This window comes from Stegastes partitus, unplaced genomic scaffold, assembly GCF_000690725.1.
Source record: "Stegastes partitus isolate 25-593 unplaced genomic scaffold, Stegastes_partitus-1.0.2 Scaffold1160, whole genome shotgun sequence".
In the NCBI taxonomy this organism is placed as follows: domain Eukaryota; kingdom Metazoa; phylum Chordata; class Actinopteri; family Pomacentridae; genus Stegastes; species Stegastes partitus.
In genome coordinates this window covers 230,264-249,968 of record NW_007578891.1, presented here as the reverse complement: position 1 = coordinate 249,968, position 19,705 = coordinate 230,264, and the positions used below count along the sequence as shown (strand labels likewise).

The 19,705-nt window shown below is 41.6% G+C and overlaps 1 protein-coding gene across 2 annotated transcripts in view; it reads right to left on the bottom strand.

Annotated features, from left to right (window-relative positions):
* Positions 1-11: 11 nt before the first annotated feature.
* dock4b (dedicator of cytokinesis 4b) overlaps positions 12-19,705 on the bottom strand; it is a 132,418-nt gene continuing 112,724 nt past the window's right edge. Inside the window, exons 41-49 of one of the 2 annotated variants that reach the window (XM_008296880.1) lie at positions 18,701-18,787; positions 16,612-16,788; positions 13,836-13,919; positions 11,885-12,004; positions 11,398-11,519; positions 10,364-10,484; positions 7,748-7,829; positions 6,417-6,526; positions 12-2,993 (exon numbers count right to left, since the gene is read on the bottom strand). In XM_008296880.1, coding sequence (XP_008295102.1) covers positions 2,790-2,993; positions 6,417-6,526; positions 7,748-7,829; positions 10,364-10,484; positions 11,398-11,519; positions 11,885-12,004; positions 13,836-13,919; positions 16,612-16,788; positions 18,701-18,787 — 1,107 coding nt within the window. In that variant the 3' untranslated portion in view covers positions 12-2,789. The remainder of the gene's footprint in view (positions 2,994-6,416; positions 6,527-7,747; positions 7,830-10,363; positions 10,485-11,397; positions 11,520-11,884; positions 12,005-13,835; positions 13,920-16,611; positions 16,789-18,700; positions 18,788-19,705) is intronic. The other variant, XM_008296881.1, reaches the window with a different exon arrangement.

Below are 19,705 nucleotides of genomic sequence, written 5' to 3'. Positions count from 1 at the left end.
AAAGCATATTGTGGTTTTATGGCACTACAATCTGTATATTCTAACTGCACAGTGTACATGTGTCATAGCTGTAAACTGTCTGTGAAGCACATCAGTTTAAATGCTCTGTACCACTGCAGCTATATTAAACTGTATCGTCCCAGTCAAATAATATTCAATTCAGATTTAATTAAAAGCGTTCCAGCTTCTCGTCCTCATTTTCAGAGGCCTTGTCGAGGATAATGTGCAATTCTGTGACTTTCTACTGTGTCAAAAAAGACATTTGTTAACTTAGCCGTCAGAGAGAGATAACACTTTTATTGCGAGATGTTACTTAAGAGTTTAACAAGTCAAGCAGATAAACCAATTCCTGAATATATTTGAGTGTTACAGAACGGGAATGTGCAATTTACCAGCAGATTTTGTCTTGTTCAGTGAATGTGACAATTTCTGGTGTGACAGCAGGGTAATCTTTTTTTTTTCCTGATTGTAAATCTATAAAACAAAAGAATAAAACTGCGACACAGAAATAAAAAAAACCCCCACACTGTTTTTCATTACGTTTTACAGCGAGCGGTATTTTTTTTAACAATACTATCCGGAGTTACAAATAAAGGATCGAGGCATATGATGTGACAAATGACACAATCACAGGTTTGGTGTAAATTCTTGCACCTTTAACCATTTTTATGCGTGTAAAGGTGTCGCGCCACCATATTGCGGCGGTTTATGTATCTCTCGCCGCATTATTTACGGATCACGCTTGGATCGTGTGGAAAGTTGAGTGCGAGTCACGAGGAAGCTTTCACATCCGCGCTCTTTATTTTAAAGGTGTCTGCAAACCTCCAGGGTTATTTTAGAGTTTTAAAAGCTGTTGTTTTGGCCGTAAAGAACAGGAGCTTTGTTATTTCCTGTTGTATTAGTCTACAAAAAAAGCAATTAAACAGCATTTTTTAATGATAATTTAGGTGCATTTAGGAGGGCATGTGTTGTTTTTCTTCTACAAAATGCATCTTGTCTTGTCTAAGCTGAGCAAACTGAAGCATGTATTCACACGCAGGAACGAAACACGTCCATCATCGCTGCCCTTCGGTCGCTCTTTAAGAAAAAGCTTTGAAAAGCTTTAATATCCACAGTGTGTTTCTGTGTGTTTGTGTATCCTGAGGAGCAGCTGTGTGAAAACAGATGCCTCCAGTCACTCCGTGGTCAAACTGTCACACACGCTGCATGTCTGTGCAGATGACCGCGGCCGCCGCGTACGGTGGAGTCAGCGTCAGTGAGTAATAACTCGCCACAGTCGCCAAGTGCTCGCTGCGAGGGAATCGCTGGATTCGTTGGGTTTCTCTCCATAGTATAATATTGTAAGGTCGCGAACTTGTTATGTGGAGTGTCCTGAGATGACTCGCGCCATCTAAATAAAACTGAAGTGAAATAACAGAGAAGCAGCTTATTGCTGCTGCATGACTGCGCTCCGGCAGCCGGTCTGAGAGGCAAAAACTACCTCAACCTATATTCAATTTTGATTAAATTAAAATATGTTTGATGAACAGGTTGACATCTGCTGTGTGTACATGTTTTACAAATAATAGTGTCTGCTTCGAAACTGATGTTTGTCCTCACATTTCTGGGTCTATTATCCAACTCAGTCCAGTGTGAAATGTTTGTTTTATCTGTATTTTAATGCTGTTTCATCTGATTCAGAATGATAACATCTGTATTTGGATAGTTATTTATGTTTTTCCTTCACAAAGTTATGATTTTAACATGTCTTTTATTTGAGTTGATTCATTTGAGCCTCTTCTCTTGGATTTTATGGCTTGTGCAGTTATAGATCCACGAGTGGGATGTTTGCCATCTCACGCTGTATTTTTTTAATAGGTTGCTTATGGAACGTGCACTTATATGAATGTGTGAGCGCTCAGCTGAGAGGTTGTGCGCTGCTGACTGGAGAGCATTCTGTGTTGAACAAATATTAGCAAAATAACTGATGACAAAACACATTAGGAAGTGCATTGATTGCACAAACAGGGGACATCTTCACTACTTCAGATTGCAGCAACTCGACAAGTGCACAGTAAGTAATAAAAAGCCCTCTAAATGTGCAGTTTCTATATATACCATACAGGCATTTGTGTCTAACTGAATGAACAAATGAATTACATTTATTTACTTTATGCTGTCGAAGAGCAGTAAAAAAATGTGGTGTGGATTCAGTATGTTCATGTTATTTGACTCGAGTGATTCGATATTTTGTTATTGTAGTGATTTTGGTATTGGTTTATTTAATATAAATTCATTTTAAGACCAATACATACGCTGGATAAGACGTGGGAATAAAAAGTAACTGGATTTATTTCCATTGAATAAGGGGTGCATTTGTGTTTCTTGGAGTGGCGTGTCTTGATAAACCTTAGAGCGAAGGTGTCAATAAATACATTAAAAATAATACGCAAGGTTTAATAATTCCTAAGTCCTAAAGTGGTGTGGTTTTAAATGTTATTGTCCTGTAACATTTACTGACTGTGTGGGCTAAAATGCGCATTTCTCCTTGACAAAAATCCACTACAATCAGGTCCACAAACTCATTAAAATGTGCAGGATCAGTGTATGTAAAGGGAAGCGGCATTAGGATGTGCTCCACTAAAGAGAGCTTCTCCTCAGGAATCACAGTTAATCGACGCGCTGAGGACTTATGGTGGCAAACGACAATGAACAGTCGTTTCACTGACAACAAGGACCTCGGAAAAAAACAATAAATATACATGCACACCTTCGAGTGGGCTTGATGAGAGCGTCTCCATATGCTCGCGTTAGTGTTCTACCGGAGGGGATTCCCCTGGAGGGTGTATTTTTGAGTGCTTGTGAGAGTGCTGAGTGGGCGCTCCTCTGAGCGTGTAGGTGAAGGATACAGAAAATATATATGCTAAACATAGTGTTTTACCTTTATCTGGCGCTGAGAGGTTGGGGTCACTCCTGGGTAAAGTGGTATCGCCTATCTGATGAGCAGGAGCTCTCTGCACAAAGAAGAAATTACTGTCAAACACACACACAGAGCTCGGAACTGCGCATTTGAGGTGTAACATTTATACAATATTGGAAGGTAAATACAAACATAGTGTAAAACAAGTTCAATAGACTGAAGGAGACCGTGGGTGTAGAATTCTCACATTACAGCAGGTGATCAGTATTTCTAATAATCAATATTCCATCAGCAGCTAATATTCCATTGCTCTCTGCTTAGAAATAACTGCCGGACCCTCTGAACATCAATCCCTCTGTCAAAGCATTTCAAACTGGGTAAAAAAAGGCAGGTGAACTCTGCCGAATAAGGCCCGCACTGACCGCGGGAGACGAATGGCCTCCAAAAAGCAAACGCATTATTTTTCTGTTAGCGTCGCCTTTGTCGGTGCGTATGGAGTGTGTGATTGTGTTACATACTGTCCTTCAGCCAGAAAAAAGTAGCTGCAATATCATGTTGTTCTTGTCGGCTCTTGTTATTGTGGTAACATTAGCTTGGTGTCCAGGAATGTTTGTTTTTTTTTTCTTTCCTCCTGCTGGAATGAGTCTGGACTGTCTGACTTTAATAAAACATCAGTAACATCAGCTGCTCTTGAAAAACTGCACTTCTCAGCTACAAAAGGCCTTACGGCATGTGCCCTCATCCAGGAGCCTTTTTTTTTTTTTTTGTTCCCCCCTCTCAGACAGAAGTCACCCATTGAGATATACTATACATTACAGGGGTGACCTTGTTTGCTGCCCCGGTATGTATCTTGCAGGCAGTTGCAGCCCTGGACAAATATAGACGTGCTTTTTTATTTTGTCTTTATGTTTGAATCCAGTAACCGCGTGCTCAGGACGACAGGTGGAGCGGTGAGGTAGTTCAACCATCTGCAAATGAGAGAAAAAAGACGGTTCCTCTTCCATTACCTTCCTACAGGTCAGAGGAATCCATCTGTTCATCTGAGCGTCTTACCTCGCTCAGCTTTGAATTCTTCCTCCTCATCCTGAATGTTACTAAAACTCCAGACAATGGAGCGATCCTACAAGTCAACCTCGAGGCCAAAATTTCAACTCGGGGGACAAGACACAGCGCCGTAGTTCATCCAAAACATTGACCCAGAATTCGAAAGTGAAGTGATTTCAACTGCAGATTATGTTATCGATTTTCTCAACACTGTAATCTTAAGCTTTAGCCCACCGTTAGCGGTGCATGAAGCAGGATTTCAAGCTCGGTGGCTGGATGCCACTTGTAGAAATCCACCATTGGCGATGTAGTTAAGTTCTCACCTCATGTTGTCATGTATATAAAGACTTTGACTTTTTTCAGCAAGGAATATCTTATTTCTACCATTGTTCATGCTGTAAGTTAATGTTTGTTCTACTAATTATACAACTTAACTGCATTCTCATTTAGGCTTCAAAAGAAGTATATTTTCTGAAATCACAGAAAAGGCGTCCAGTTCTAAGTCGCCACCAAGTCTGCATAAGGAGGCAGGTAGGAAGTGTCCGTCTAGAAACATATCGCATTTGTTGTTTAGGTTGGGCTGCCTAAATTCAGGAGAATATTCCGCTTTAACAGACACTTACACAATAATAACGACTTGTTAGAGGCTTGGTTAGGTTGAGGCATCAAAATTACCTGGATATGTTTAGGAGTTTGTCATTGTTTGGGTTAAAAGACGACCCTTTCACAACCTTTTTGAAGCTGATTTTCTGGTTGATTAGGGTGATAAAAAACCCACCACAACTAAAATCTGATTGGTTGGTCTGAAAGCAGCGACAGCGAAGCAATAAAATAAATAGTGACGATACGTCGATTTCAAACGTATTCATGATATGTTACAAACAAACAGAAGAAAATGCATTTCCCTCAAAAACGCAATTGATTTTGCAGTTCAGAAGATAATTTTTCGGAGGCAGGGCTGAACTTTGAGTCACCTCCCATTATCTGTAGACAAAATTAATGGGAATTTTACTACCAGATCAGCTTCCCTATAACTGTATTTTTCTCCTTGAAGGGCGGCAATATGCCAAAGGCCAAAACGAAGCTGCACATGAAACTAAAAAAAAATGTATATTATTGATTTTTGCCTTTAACCTGTTATGCTGCTGTTTTGTTTTTTGTTTTTTGTTTGGTAAACCACCTGTAAAACTACCTACGTAAGCGCTAGATACGTTAGCCATGTTTCTATATAATGGTCAAGCAAATGTAAAGAGAACTTTGGAAATTCTGCAAAAATCTTTCAGAAAACAAATCGCAATTTAACTGTTTTGGAGGGAATAAACTCGTAGAACGTGGCAGTATGGGCTGAGATAGAGTAGAAGGAGTAGAGGTTGTGAATGGAAAACTAAACTAGCTGTTTGCCAACTGCCAGACTTCTTGTTTCTTGTTTATTAGGATCCCCATTAGCACCAGCATAAGCATCGGCTATTCGACTCCCTCAAAGAAAAAGAAACAAACAAAACCTGTCGACTGAACTGAAAAATGGAAAGGGGTGTTTTTGGGTAGTATTTCCTGTCAGCTGGTATTAGCGATGTTTCACGCTGTACAGAGTCTCTAGAAGCACAGCTGATCAGAAACGCTTTGGTCAAGGTATTTCCATCTCCTACGAAGCGCATCAACTCTTTCGAAAAAGGTTTTTTTTTTTTCCTGATTTTTGCCATTTCCATTAACCTTTTCTAATACGATAATTCAAAACGAAAATAAATATACTTTACAGCAATACAACCACTGTTGAACTTTCCACGGAGATGCTTCCTGATTGTTTGGTTTTTCTTCTGTCACTGAAAGGTCAAAGACTCATTTGTGTGTCTTATTTTTTTTCCTCCACCCACTTTTCTCCGTGTGTACACAGCTTTGAACATCATTATTCGAACACCTCTTGTTTTCTTTACAGACTCGACACAACAAGACATGGATAATATTACATACATATTTACAAGACATAAAAAGTCATAATAATTTCATACATGCAATATTTTTGAAATATTGAAAAAATCTGATATATTGAATGTGTAAAACCGTAAAAAGTAGATGAAAAACAAGATGCTGGAATCACCCTTTTTTGTGCATAAGCTGTAAATGTAAAGTCAACATATAATCAAAACTAAATTACACTCAACAAGGCTGCGATAAAGAGAAATGTGAGATGATGAGAGGAAGCCATTTTGCTGCTTAATGAAGAGGGACGCAGCAAAAGTCAATGCTGATCAGCAAAACAGCATCCATTACAAACAAAAATGCACTCGTCAAAGTGGACTAATAGTTATTTCTGATGCTGCAAATATGCATTTGGTTTAATGCTGCGTATTTAATATGACAATTTAGATGCATTCTTTCCTGCAGCGATGCAATATGCACTATTTCTACCACTGAACCATTCGTCCAAGTCATATTACGTCTTTAAATTCAGATAAATGTGCTTGTGTGTGCTAACCTGTGCGGGGTCGAGGGGGTTGGGGAAGATGGCGCTGACCGGCCTCTCTCGTGGCGACAGGCAGGCGTTTTCTCTGGAATGCTTGTGTTTCTCTGCCATTTGAGGTGAACCTAGGACGGACAGCATGAGACGTTATAGCGGTGCCGGTGGCGGCGGCGGCGGCACACATACACCCACAGGAGCATGCGCGAGACACATAAGGGACCAAAACAGCAGCAAGGTGTTAGGCTATTACCCGCAAATACTGGCAATCAGGAAAGGCCAATCTCTCTTTCTCCCTCCAAGCCTCTCTGCCATTCTTTCAGCCTCACTAGCTCCACAACATGATAAATGGCCTGGCCCCTCCTACACTCCCCTCCTCCTCCTCCACCTTACTCACTCCCTCCCTCCCTCCCTCGCCTCCTCCGTTACACTGGACAACGTGTGCTACGACTCGACACGGTAACATTATGTAACGCGGCCAACGGAGATAAAGCCCACACGAAACGACACATGCAAATACTTCTATTTTCACAGCGCTCGCCCTCAGCTGCTGCAGCCGCTGTGGCGATATTGATCCATTAGCAAAAGCACTTGGAAGGCTATCATATGAGAATGAGATACCCGTCGCTGGCTCTCATTCAGATAACCGCGGCAGCAATAATTCTCGGCGCGCTTTATGGGTAGACAGAGGGCACTTTTATAAGGGCGCCGCCCGCTGTCAGCAGCCTGCCAAAGGGGAGTGTATACGCTTCCATAAACGTCTTCATATATTCTTACTTTTTATGATGGGGATCAGGCGCAAACACTTCTGAACACACCGAGATAAGGGGGGGCGAGCATGAGAAGGCATTAGACATTCGCGCCGCACTGTAGAGGAGGCTTGGACGACCGAGGCCGGCACGGACAGGAGATTGTCTGGAGGTCCGAGCGGGATACTCTGCACAGCTGTAATCATCTCTTACTCTCTCTTGCATTTTCATTGGCTCCATGTTTCTTTCAACAGCATTTCCCTCGGCCCATTTCATTTTTTATCTGGGCTCATTTTGTATTCTCTCTATTTTTCAGTCTCTTGCTATCCGTTCAATTCTCTCTCCTTCTGTTTTTTTTTTTTTTTCCTTTTTGCCTCCGTCTACCTGTGTGTATCCTCAGCTCTCATCTCACCTCCCCAGACAGGATGCTGCGGCGGCTGGAGAGAACATTGTGTCACCGAAAAGGTCAAAGGTTCAATCTGTCCAGCTGGACCTCTGTCCGCTTCCTCGGTGTGAGTCACTCCGGATTGAAATATCAGCTAAAAGCCTGAAGAGTATAGTTTTGTAAAGTAAGATGTGTGGCAGAAGTGCCGGCCTCACCTCTGGCACTGGAGGGGGCTGAGCTGGTGACGTTGGGCGAGGCAGAATGGTTGGAGCTGAGGCTCGAGGTAGACGGACTGGGCTGCAGGTGGGAAACACATCATCATTACCACATCGTCATATCAGCATTTATACAGTCTAAATAACACAGGTTGGTCTGATACTGAATGTGCTTTGCTATGATTTTGCTAAGTAGAAAGCTGTTCATGTATTTCTAGTCGGGTACTTTGTTTTTTAAGCTTCTTGTCTGTAACATTTACCATTTTTTTTCCAAAGATGTTTTAGCAAAGTACAAGTTTTGTGCGAGAAAACAGCAGATTATGTGTTTATAATGTGTGCTGGCAATTTTAAAAAACAGTGGTCATTTAAAAAACAATACCAGATTGTAAAAATAAACCCAGCACAATGTTCGGCTGGATACAACTGAAAGCATAAACACTGGACGTGTCAGATCAGGACCGCACCAGGAGCGTGCTCATTATTTTCTTCAACGTTCATGTGGTTGTGCGGCGGGAATTAGTCCTCCTGCATCACAACGTACTGGCAGAGTTCTACTGTAATGTTCTCAGGTGTCCAAGCGAGAACATCTAGCTGAACGACCTGAACTGTGGCGTGATGGAACGTGGGTTCTGGAATGCGTCGTGCGTTCCAATATAAGCCTGAAGTTCAAGTTTTTCAGCCTCAACTACAGGCACAAATTTTAAACAATTTTCCTAACTGATATTCGGTTCTAATTCAAGTCAATTAATCGCTAAAACAAATGAATTAAAGTGGACTATATTACTCCATATGCACGTAGTGCTGTTTTTAACCACGGATACACAACATTTACCGTAACCCCAGCTTTGTTTATGTTAACCATTCAGATGAAGTAGTAGTAGCCTTTAAGCTGTTTTATAATCATGAGGATGGAAGTCATTAACCACCACACAAGTCTCTGTCATGGTGGCCAGTTGCTAGCTAAACTCCCACAATGCTCTTTGCTTGCTTGCCTGCAGTTCAAGTGACCCCCCACTAGGGTAGCTTTAGTATTAAACACAGCAAACAAACTGTTGTCTTCAGTCCCATTAATTAATATGAGTCTCCACCTGGTGGAGCAGCCAGGTACTACAGCTCATGTACAATACATTTTCTGTCCTCTCTCTCGTCTGTTATTGGTTAATACGTGATTAATTGGTTAAATTATTAACTGTAATTAATTGACCATTACTGTAATTTCCAGACTATAGGCCGCTACTTTTTTCACATGGTTTGAACACTGCAACTTAAACAATGATGCGGCTAATTTATGGATTTTTAAGATTTCTACGAATTTGCCTCGAGATGAAAGTGACGTTGAGAGAGACAACAAAAGAGAGATTGAGGAAGTGTGTGACGAAGTAATTCTGAGGCTGTTCAATTCCAACACTGAAGAAGACGACTTTAGTGGTTTTAGTGCTCAGGAGGAAGATGAAGACAGCGATCAATGACTTTTCCTGGTAGGCTACTGTATTTTTTATTTTTTTAACCAGTCGTGTTAAAGGCACTGTTTGGAAAGAAGCATCTACGGTACGTATTTGTGTATGTTACCGGTATATATTTAGTTAAAAGTTTAAAAAATCTTTCTGTGTAAATATCTCATGTTACAACGTGGACACCTGTAGACAAGTGCGGCCTATATATGTACAATTCTTTTTTCTTTTTAAAGTTAGTGGGTGTTTATATTCAGGTGTGCTCAATAGTCCGAAAATTACGGTATCTCTAGCTGCAGCATCACAAATGTCACTCCTCACCTGCCCTACTTGCCAGATTTGGCTCCCTGTAGCTTCATCTTCTTCCCAATAATGAAATTCAAGTTGAAGGGTCGCAGCTTTGACACAGTTTAGGAGATTCAGCGCTTTTTGCAGATGGTGCCGGATATATTTACAAAACTGAACTTTCAGGGAGCATTACATGTGCTGCAGAAATGCTTACGGCGCTGCATCGCTGCACTACTTCGATAAGGACGGAGGCCAAATTTGATTCAGGTATGGTTTTTGATTTTGGGTTGCACCTTGTACGTATCCGTATTTTAATGCACTTCATACATTTTATATAATAATCATCTTCACAGTCACCTTTCAGTAAATTGTGCTTGATCGAAAAAAAAAAAACGTATGATGTTCAAAGCTAATTCTGTAATGGGTTCAGTCAGATCCCTGACGACAGCTTTTTTCCTCTCATGTTTTTCTCTTCTCCCTGTTACTCCAGACCTGCCAGGTGCGGCAGACAGCTTGCCAGGAGTTGTCGGCAGCTTTCTGAATTGGCCAAATCTAGTTTAGATTAGACTCCAGCGGGCTCCCTGGACGGACCACACAAAGCACTGTGTCCTCATTTGATATAATCATGACAATTTGCTTGGCTGGACAACGCTCCAAACAAGCAAGAGAGGAAGATAGGTAGGAAAGGGTCAGAGGAGAAGAGAAATGAGGGTCGAACAGAGTGAGAGTGGATTAAAAAGTATTGCAAGTGAAATCCGTCGGGAGCAGGAGGGCAAATGTTGGGAGGTGGACTCAATCCACTACCTTAAAAGCTTTTGCATGGGTGTGTGGGAAGGCACAAGAGGCTGCATGTATGTGTGTATTACAGAGAGGCTACCTGCATGTTGAAGACTTCATCCGAGCTCTCCGATTGCCCTGTGATGTTACTGACTTCGTTGGAGGCTTGCGATGACAGAGAGGACGAGGAGTAACGGTTCACGGCAGGGTAGCTGAGGAGGCTAAGAGAGACAGAGAGGGATGGTTGTTGTGGTTTTCAATAAAGGGATTGAGTTTTTATGTTTCATTAGCTTTGAGAGGTCTCACTCACCGAATATCCAGTGTGAGCAGCGGCAAGGCCAATAAAAAAGGCAGACAGGCAGGGAACAAAGACAAACAGATAGACAGAAAATGTCAGATGAGAAGCAGATAACTGATGCACCAATCAGAGCGTTTCAGCGAGCTGCAAAGAGGCAAAAGCGTTAAAAAAAAATAAAGTTTTTGTGTTGCACAACAGAGCACAAAAAAAAAAAAAAGAAATCAAAACTCAACACGCAAAAACGTGAAATGTCACTGGGAGACTGAGGTGATGTGTGCGTCTCCATCTTTCTGTGTGGCTGCTGTGTCCCGCGGGATCAGACTGTGGCGGCTGAATGTCGCAGGTAGACAGAGTGGCAGGGTCACTGAACACATCAAAACACACACACACTCGTGCACACGGTCCGCCTGCTGGCCCAACAGCAGCCACACAGAAATATCCCTGTGGGTGCGAGCTGGCCGTCTCCACCTATTGTGTGCCCACGTCGTGCCACGCCGGTAAAGAACTGAGGGAGGAAGGAGAGGAGGAAAAGGCACCGAGCGTGGCGAGGTGACGTGGAGACACAAAAAGTAAAAGAAAAAAGAAAAAAAAGTAAGACGAGGACAAAGGTCTGCAGAGAAGGGCGGCACATCAAGAGAAAGTAAAGGACGGTGACACAATGCGAAGGAGAAATTTTAAATACTCCTTAAAATGAAGCTTTTTAGGTGGTTTTTGGATCTTTAACACAATAAAATACAAACCCAAGACCTTTTATTCTTCCCTGTCGGTTCAGGTGAAAGCTAAACATGCACAGAAATAAAAATGAAAGCAAAGAAACAAAGAAAAACCGTCATCACCTCCGCCTGGTGACACTTCTGCCGCCGTCTGGGCTAATGATGCTGGGCACGGAGTTCCTGCATGTACGTGGGCTGCCGTTGGTGAAGTGCACTGGGCTTGCGCGCACATATGCCGGAAACTCCTGGGGTTTCAGAATTGGGGAGAAGAGGAAGTGCACGTCATTCAACGCTTCTTCGTGCCAGCGTGAAATATGTAAATAAAGTACACAGTGTGCAGATGATGGAAGTTTGTTTAATGAGGGGTGGCTTCTCTCCTTCTGAGGACTGAAGGGGTCATTTACTCGGAAGCTTAAACACAGCAGTCGCTTTCTGTTGTCACATACAGCGCGAGCTTCCATGCCGACTTGAAGTTTGTGATTCGAGTGAAAGCGGCGCAACACGAGCAATAACTAAATTATCGTCTGTTTAACGTGATGTTCAAATCCATCGCTGATTCACAAATGCTTTCTTAAAGATGCACTGAGATGACAGTCACAAAAAGAGTTACCTGTATGCCCAGACTGGATTTCATGAGATGAAACTGGTCCACTAACTTCTTGTGGAGAGGTCTCATGTCTTGAGGAACAAACTTCTCGTGCACAGCGAGGCCATACTCCAGTATGTGTGCCTGCGTAACAAAAAAAAAAAACCCCAACAAAAGAGTTTTTAAATTCTGTTTTATCTGTGAAAATTGTAAAATATGTACTTCAACATCACTACTCTTGTCCAGTGCCCACGTTCTGAGCCAAACGAGTCCTCGTTTTATAAAATCCGTTGTAATTCTGCCACTCTGAATTTCAAACCATCTATTATGCAACCCTCCTCTTCATCTCTACCTCAGTTGTCCAGGGAGTCTTCCTCTGACTCACCAGATGCAGATTTTTTTGGGTATAAGTTTGCCATTTCCATTACAAATTTCTTAAAGCTTCGTGCTCCTCTTCTGTGTGCTATCGTTTTCAAAATCCCCATGACTACGGGAAATAACAACCTCCTACCCAGCAACCTACTCACTGATGATGTGAAGCTTTAAAGATGATTTGGATCTTGCAAAAAAAAAAGTAAGCCTGCTTTGTTGTTTTGGTGCAGTAGCCATGTTAATCCTTTCCTCTGATTATTTTGCAGGGGGCACTGTTGCTGCACCCCGGGCTTAGCAAGATGATTCTTATTAGTTGGAAAAGCAAAGAAGTGTTTTCTTCCTATAGCAGAAGTATTATACAGTTTTTTTTCACCACTACAGGCAAGATCGTGTCCTTATTTCCTTCCATTATCTCTGACTCCACCATCAAAACACTCCTGGTTTGCAGGTGTCTACAACAAATGTTGCCCTTTACTTCCAAATTATCCTTCTTATTGAACTGTGATATCATCTATTATGACACTCTGAGTCTCCTGCAGCTATGTTTTTTTTGTTTGTTTGTTTGTTTTTACAATATGCTTCAACAATAACTACTTGCGAATGCAATGTGATAAGTTAGATATAAATTATGGATCATATCAGCAATATCAAGTCCATGTCACCTGATATGGGAACTAAAGCCAGAATGATAAATCGTCTGGGCTCACGCACTGGCCAATATTAGTTTATCTTAGATATTAGTAAAAGCTGATGATAAGGGAAAACAAGCTGAGGTAGAGAAATTGATGTTGTTCCCATACACATAAAAAATTAACTCTCTCAATCCCAAAACCCATGAGCAGGTTTGAAAGACAAGTTGTTGTTTTTCTTTTTACATTGACAACCATTTTATCAGAGCCACAACCTTATTCTTAACTTTTAAATGGTCACCGAACTAATCTTGTGTGACATTCTTGGAGCCAAATCTAAGTTTAAAATGATGATATTTAATCAAAATCACATTATTCTGCGCATTTCATTTGAAAAATTGCCAAAAACGACATCAAACTGCGTCGTGAAGCGTGTAAACAAGTGTGGCTGCAGCAACAAACATATTGGTATCGGTTGATATCGGAATTGGAAATTGAGAGTTGGACAATATCGGCATATTGGATATTGGCAAAAAAGCCAACATCTGACATCTCTTGAGACAAACATACAAAAAATATGAGTAGTAAAATGTGCATAGTATGAAGAGCCCACATTTCTTTTCAGTATTGGTAAAACCTATATGTTTTTCAGATTTTTTTGGAAATTCTGGAAAATAAACAATCAGAGAAATTCAACTTTTGTTTTTTCTTTGTTATGATTTATGACATTACAACTGTGTCATACAGCACAAAGGACACTTTTGAGTTCTCTCTACCTTTCACCTTGGTTGTACTGTTTCCGTACAGGTGCAGGACTTTATGTTGCAGCAAAAATGAGCCCACAGTGAGTAAAAAAAAAAGGTGACAAATACAAAAATACCCAGAAACTTCTCGGGGGTTTAGAGTTAGAGAGTTAAAAATTTAAAAGATGATTTTGCCATGCCTTTGCATTTAAAACACCTCTCACTTCTAACCTGTTCAAACATGAGCTCTCTCAGTCGCCCGATCTTCTCGCCGTCCTCTGGGTGATTCATAATGTAGTCCTTCACGAAAAAGGCCTGCATGAAGACAAAATGCAGAACATCTGTTATGCATACACCGGGAGCCGAGGCAGTGGGCTTTCTGCACTGCAGTGCTACCTGAATCCCAGCTGGCCTGACACAGTGAATTAGTGTCCACACATTTATTTGCTAAATCCTTAAAAAATATGCAGAAAAACTGAGCAAATAGACAAACAGAGTAAACTAACATCCCACTCAAATGGGGTGTAATAGTCCTGTCTGGGTATTTTTTGTGTTGTGATATTAATATCAAGTTCAGGGACCAGGATGAAAAACACATATTGGCTAAAAATAGAAAAACACTGCGCCAAATGGATGTTAGCGAAATCAAAAGGCTGATTTTACTTTGATTTAGGAGCCAATTTGGTCTCAGATTTTAAAAAAGGCTCTTTTCATATCACTTTCATTCATGTCACCGCTTCCTGTTACAGATCATGTCGCTTTAGAAACACCATACTTCTTGATTACGGCTCACAGACTGCGCTTTCTATTCACTTTCCCAGACATTTCCATCAAAAAACGGCGACTCAAAGGAGAAACAGATAAGATGAAAAAATGCCCTGATCTGCTTTGAATGACGATAACTGTTTCTGTCACATCCATACATTAAAAGCCAGGTCCTGGCTCTTTACAACGCCGTCAACACTTGTGATGTGTCAACAGATTATGGTAAATCCTTTTCAATCTGCATCAGCCTACACAAAAGAGGAGAGAGGATGAACCGATGAGCGGCCCGGTTTGCAATCTAGCTTTCAAATCAAGGGAGGAAACACACACACACACGTATATTACAAGAAAAAAAAAAAGGTAAAGGGGGAGTTCACAAAAAGAGATCAACATGCTTCCGCTCTCAAGGACACAGCTGTCTATCAGCAAAGAGACCGTAAAAGAGAAAAGATGCTCAAGGCTGCTTCAAATATGTTTGCTCACAATCACAGATCCCCATCAAAGAAAGCATGCAGGCTATAAATCCTCAATAAAGTCTGACAAACATCTTGAGATAGTAATCTTTATCAACACAGTGTATATACGTTCCTCTCGTCTTAAACTGTGCAGCACAGATGGACGATTTTAAACACGTCGTTGCATAAACATTATTTTACTCCTTATAGCCAAATATGCACCAGTCTTATGGTAGAAATTTAAAAAAAACAAAAAGAGAGAGAAGCACTGTGTTTCACCATCCTAGAACATACTGGGGGAAAAAAATGGCGAAAATAATCAATAATCTACCACAAATTATGGAAATTTCTCGTCGGGTTGCGGGGAGTGGGACCTCGCCGTGGAGTGGCTCGGTTAATCATTAGAAAAGTCCAATTAGAGATGGAACGCTGAGGGGAGGAGGAAAATAAATCAGACAGCATTCCCCCTCAAGGGTTTCAACTCAAACCAAAGCAATAAATCTGAATATTAATAATGACAATTTCTCCTTCATTTGTAGCTCAGCAAACCTCCACAGCTGTCAATCGGCATTACACGGGCAAATTAATAGATTTATAGGAGCAGTCCGTGGGGTACCGCGGTGTGATATATTCTGCGGTGAAAAATGAGCGTTGTTAGCGATGTGTTTGCGGAGGGGAAAAAAAAAAAAAACAGTCCCGTCTGTGTCCGGCTCGGGCAAAGTTATCGAAATATGTGTCACTTTCTGTTGTGTATGACGTTGAAAATACAAATTACAAATGATTCAAAGCAGTAGGTGGTCAATTTACACCAGCAGGAATGCTATTTATATGCATAGAAATATACACATGATGCTGCAAACAGTGTGTGAAAGCAAAGGCCTCTGGAAGTGTTTTAGAAGCTTTCACTTTCCAGCTAAATGAAGGCAGAATGGGGGAAAGCGCTTCACTGATGCTCACCTTTGTAGCTTTATCAGTCGTTTACAAATCTTAATAGGCTACTTCTGCACACAGACATGTTCTTCACCCGCATACGTACAGTGTATGTCCCCGAATCACACTCACATGCGAGTGGCCCCACATGCATGCCGGCTGCGGTTGCTATGCAACACAGAGCAAGTCGCCGAGTCCGCTCAGTTTTGTTGAGGGTGAAAACCAGTTTCTCGGGTAGATTTTTAGCTGTCTTTTTCAATCGCACTCCGCATGGTTAACAAATTAGACTGTACTGTCATCCTGCGATTGTCTCCTCTCCAGGAGCAGGAGATGAAAAATGTTTGTGAGTGAGGCTCCGGTCGTCTCCGCCGATCTGCACATCTGCCTGTTACCACTTCAGTTTATCACACAGCAGCAGCATAAACACTCCCACCTCATTCATTTAGCCGTTATTAGCCATCCATCTCTCCCCACCTCCCTTCCTCTCGCTGCCATTTTTCTGACCCGACCTCTCTTTCTCCCCACATCCATCCTTCCATCCATTGAGTGAAGCCTGCCATCCATCCACCCCGTTCCTACATCACGCCATCCATCTCATTTTCCCGCTTCCAGCCGCCCCTTGCTCGCTCTCTCTCCGCTCGTCTATCCACTCGCTCAAACCTTCACCCAGCCATTCATGCGCCCATCCATCCATCTGTTCATGCGCTCCTCCCTCCGCAAAACGCTCCCTGTCCATACATCTCCCCCGCTTAAACCCACCTTCATGCATCATTAGGCAATCCATATGTCACTGCCTCCCGCTCCTGCCTCGGTCTCTAAAACCCTCCAACCTTATCCTCCAGTCGGCCCATCCATACCTCTTGGTAGCGAGCGAGCCCCCCGTTGACAGCGGCGTCGATGACCCCGTTGAGGCACATGGTGAGGGGGTTGATGTTCTGCATCTGCCGGCTCTGACACTGGGTGATCAATGTGCGTAATTGTAAGTTCTTGTTCTCGATCACCTCGATGGCGTTCTCCAGCGGGCTCACCTCCACCTGCGAACGGAGAGTTGGGAGAAAGACTTTATGGATTTTCTCATTCGGCTCTAAAGGGAGCTCTCCAAAGTCGGAGAGCTGCAGTAGGTTATCTCAGTTTGGGCTTGGAGATCACACGTTGATATTAAAAAAAAAGTCTGTGTTAAACGGTGGCAATTTAACAAGGCGGGCTTTTTCAAGAGAGTATTGTAATAAAAAAAAAATGCTATTGAGCTGCATTACAGCAAAGGATCCAGCAGTTTAGACCATATTAAGGTCTACAAATCTTGGATTTCTGCCTGTGATGATTTCATTTTCACTATTTTTAAAATGTATCTCTAACAGATTTCTCAACTTTGTTAAAGTGCAACGCTAAACCGCCGGCTATCACTCCAAAACCATCGATTCTGAATTTCCTCCTGAAAATACAAATGAATCTTGCAAGGAACCTCAAAAAGGGCACATATTTTCATTTTAATAAATTACACCTAGTCTAGTTTTCTGGAAAACGCCGTAACATTTACACACTTCCACCTTGAGACCTGAATCAAAAATCGCTAAATATTTCAAAAGGTAGAGATGTTATTATGGAGGAAAAAATTCCTTCTTGGAATTACCTGATGTTTTTTTTTAAGGTGCAAAATGGAGCTAGTGGAATAAAGAAGCTATAAACGCTAAAACTACCACGCCATCAATCACCGTTTAAGCTCATATAAAGAACTTTTTAGCTGCAGCTTATTCACACATCCAGCCGACTTTGAGCAATATTAGCATTCATGTGGAATTGAGTTTCTGTCTACTTGACATCCAATATTTACTCTGTTTTTGGTCCCTAGCAATTCCTGAGGGAAATATCAGCCTGTTTAGCAGCTAAATGCTCCACTATGTTCACCAATGAGTGTGCTGATGTGCTGTTTGATGCCAGGAGGAGGGTTTTTTTTATTTATTTTAGAGCCTTTTCACTGAAAACTGCTGTCTTTTCTTGTCTGCTGTGAGAGTGAACTAAAATAGGGGAGTTGTGGGCCGTAAAATATCTAAATAATTAACAGATTGATGCTAAAACGCTCCACAGAGTTGAGGGTGATAATTATCTTTGGATTTATCACAACAACTGCATACATGTAGCAAACCGTTAATGCGAAAACAACTGCAGCACACTGGAAGGACAACTACGAGTGTATTAATTCACACATAATTAATATCAGGTCAGTTTTGCACATCCTCATGCATGCACAACAAACGCTCTTCCCTTCATTCTGCATTTCTTATGCGCTCTCTTTCTGTCTCACACAAAGCTTAATCCTTTTGCTAATAGAGCTTTTGCCAGTTTGGTATTTTATATGCTATTGCACAGCATAACCATCATGGAGCAACACTGGCTTTACAATCCACAATTTCACACCACGCTCAGCTGCTGTGAACTGAAAAATAAGCGCTTAGACCATCAGAGACAGACACTGTGTTATGTTTTGCATACGCTGGACAAAACAGCATTCGAAATCCACCCACTTCTTACAGACCTGAATGAGAAGATCCGAGACAAAAAGCTTTTTTAGAGGATTTACATGTCACACAGTGTATCAAATATGACATGTGATTCTAGGCCAACAGATACAACACGGTATTGGAAAGAAAAATGTTCCCAATACAGAAATCCATTCTAAAAACTGGACATGTTTGCGATCAAAGCAAAGCAATCAGATTTTTAGCACGACATCCAATCTATCCAATGGAGGAAATTAAAGGTCCAATAGCCCCGAACCTATGACCTCGGTCATTATTGTTGTTCAGCGTAATGACTCGGATCAATACTCAGGTATTGGCTGGCTGTACTCTAAATTGCAACCTGCAAAATGAAAGTGTATTATGGAGTCCCTTGCGAGAGATGAATGCGTGCTGTATTTATGTCGTCATGAGAGGCGGTCGCACTCACCAGCTCCCTCTTCTCCACCTCGAACCAGCGGGAGATGCCGGGCAGACTCTGGACCAGAGTCAGAGTCGTCCTCTCCACCCACAGACTCTGCATCAACACACAGAAAGGAAATCGTGAGAATAAGCTCATTGTTGTACATTCTTTTAAAAAAAAATCCATAACTACTTATGCCTGACGCACGCGTACACTCTGAATCACTGGCAAACTGCACACAATTTAATCACGAGTTTGAGAAAACATACGCACACCTACAGCCAAACACCCACTTTTAGGCGGAGGTCAGATGTCATGTCTTATATTTCATATCATCATTCATGTTCCACCACTTACGCTGTCAGCCAGCATGCTTGTCAATATGCCAACATCCCACAAGGTCACTCTGACAGCACGTAAACTATGGAAACTCTAGCGTTCACTGCAGGCTATTATCATAATAGAGTCGCACTATAGCTGAGCACCGACAACATTGTTCAAACTATGTTATAAACATGTCAAGAAGCCAAAGGATGGAAAGCTCTTAAATACTATTTTTCTTGTTCTGCATGTTTACTATTGACATAAAAACAAAAACCTCAAACTTCACAAAGGTGAGGAGTTACTGCTTTTATGATAAAGATGCTACACTGTGCTGTGTTTTTTCACAAATTCTTGTCATTTTATAGATTAACGGCTCCATCGAGTCGTCCAAGATCTGGTTTCTTTATTTGTCCACTACTGTTTGCAAGTCTGCAGCACGGATGCTCAGCTCGCTTTGCCTGAGGGTCATTTGTTGCAGAATAACAGGAGGCCAGGGGCCGCCTAATAAACAAACAGTAATATTTATCAGAAGAGATGAATAAACATTAAACGGCCTATATCTCATCTTTCTTTAAAGTTATTCATTTCTAATTAACTGAATAACACCCAAGGGACAAACATTTAGGATAGAAACAAACACAACAAACCAAAAATGTTAATTATTTTAATGCTAATTGCTAATATTGGTATTCTAACATATTCACAATG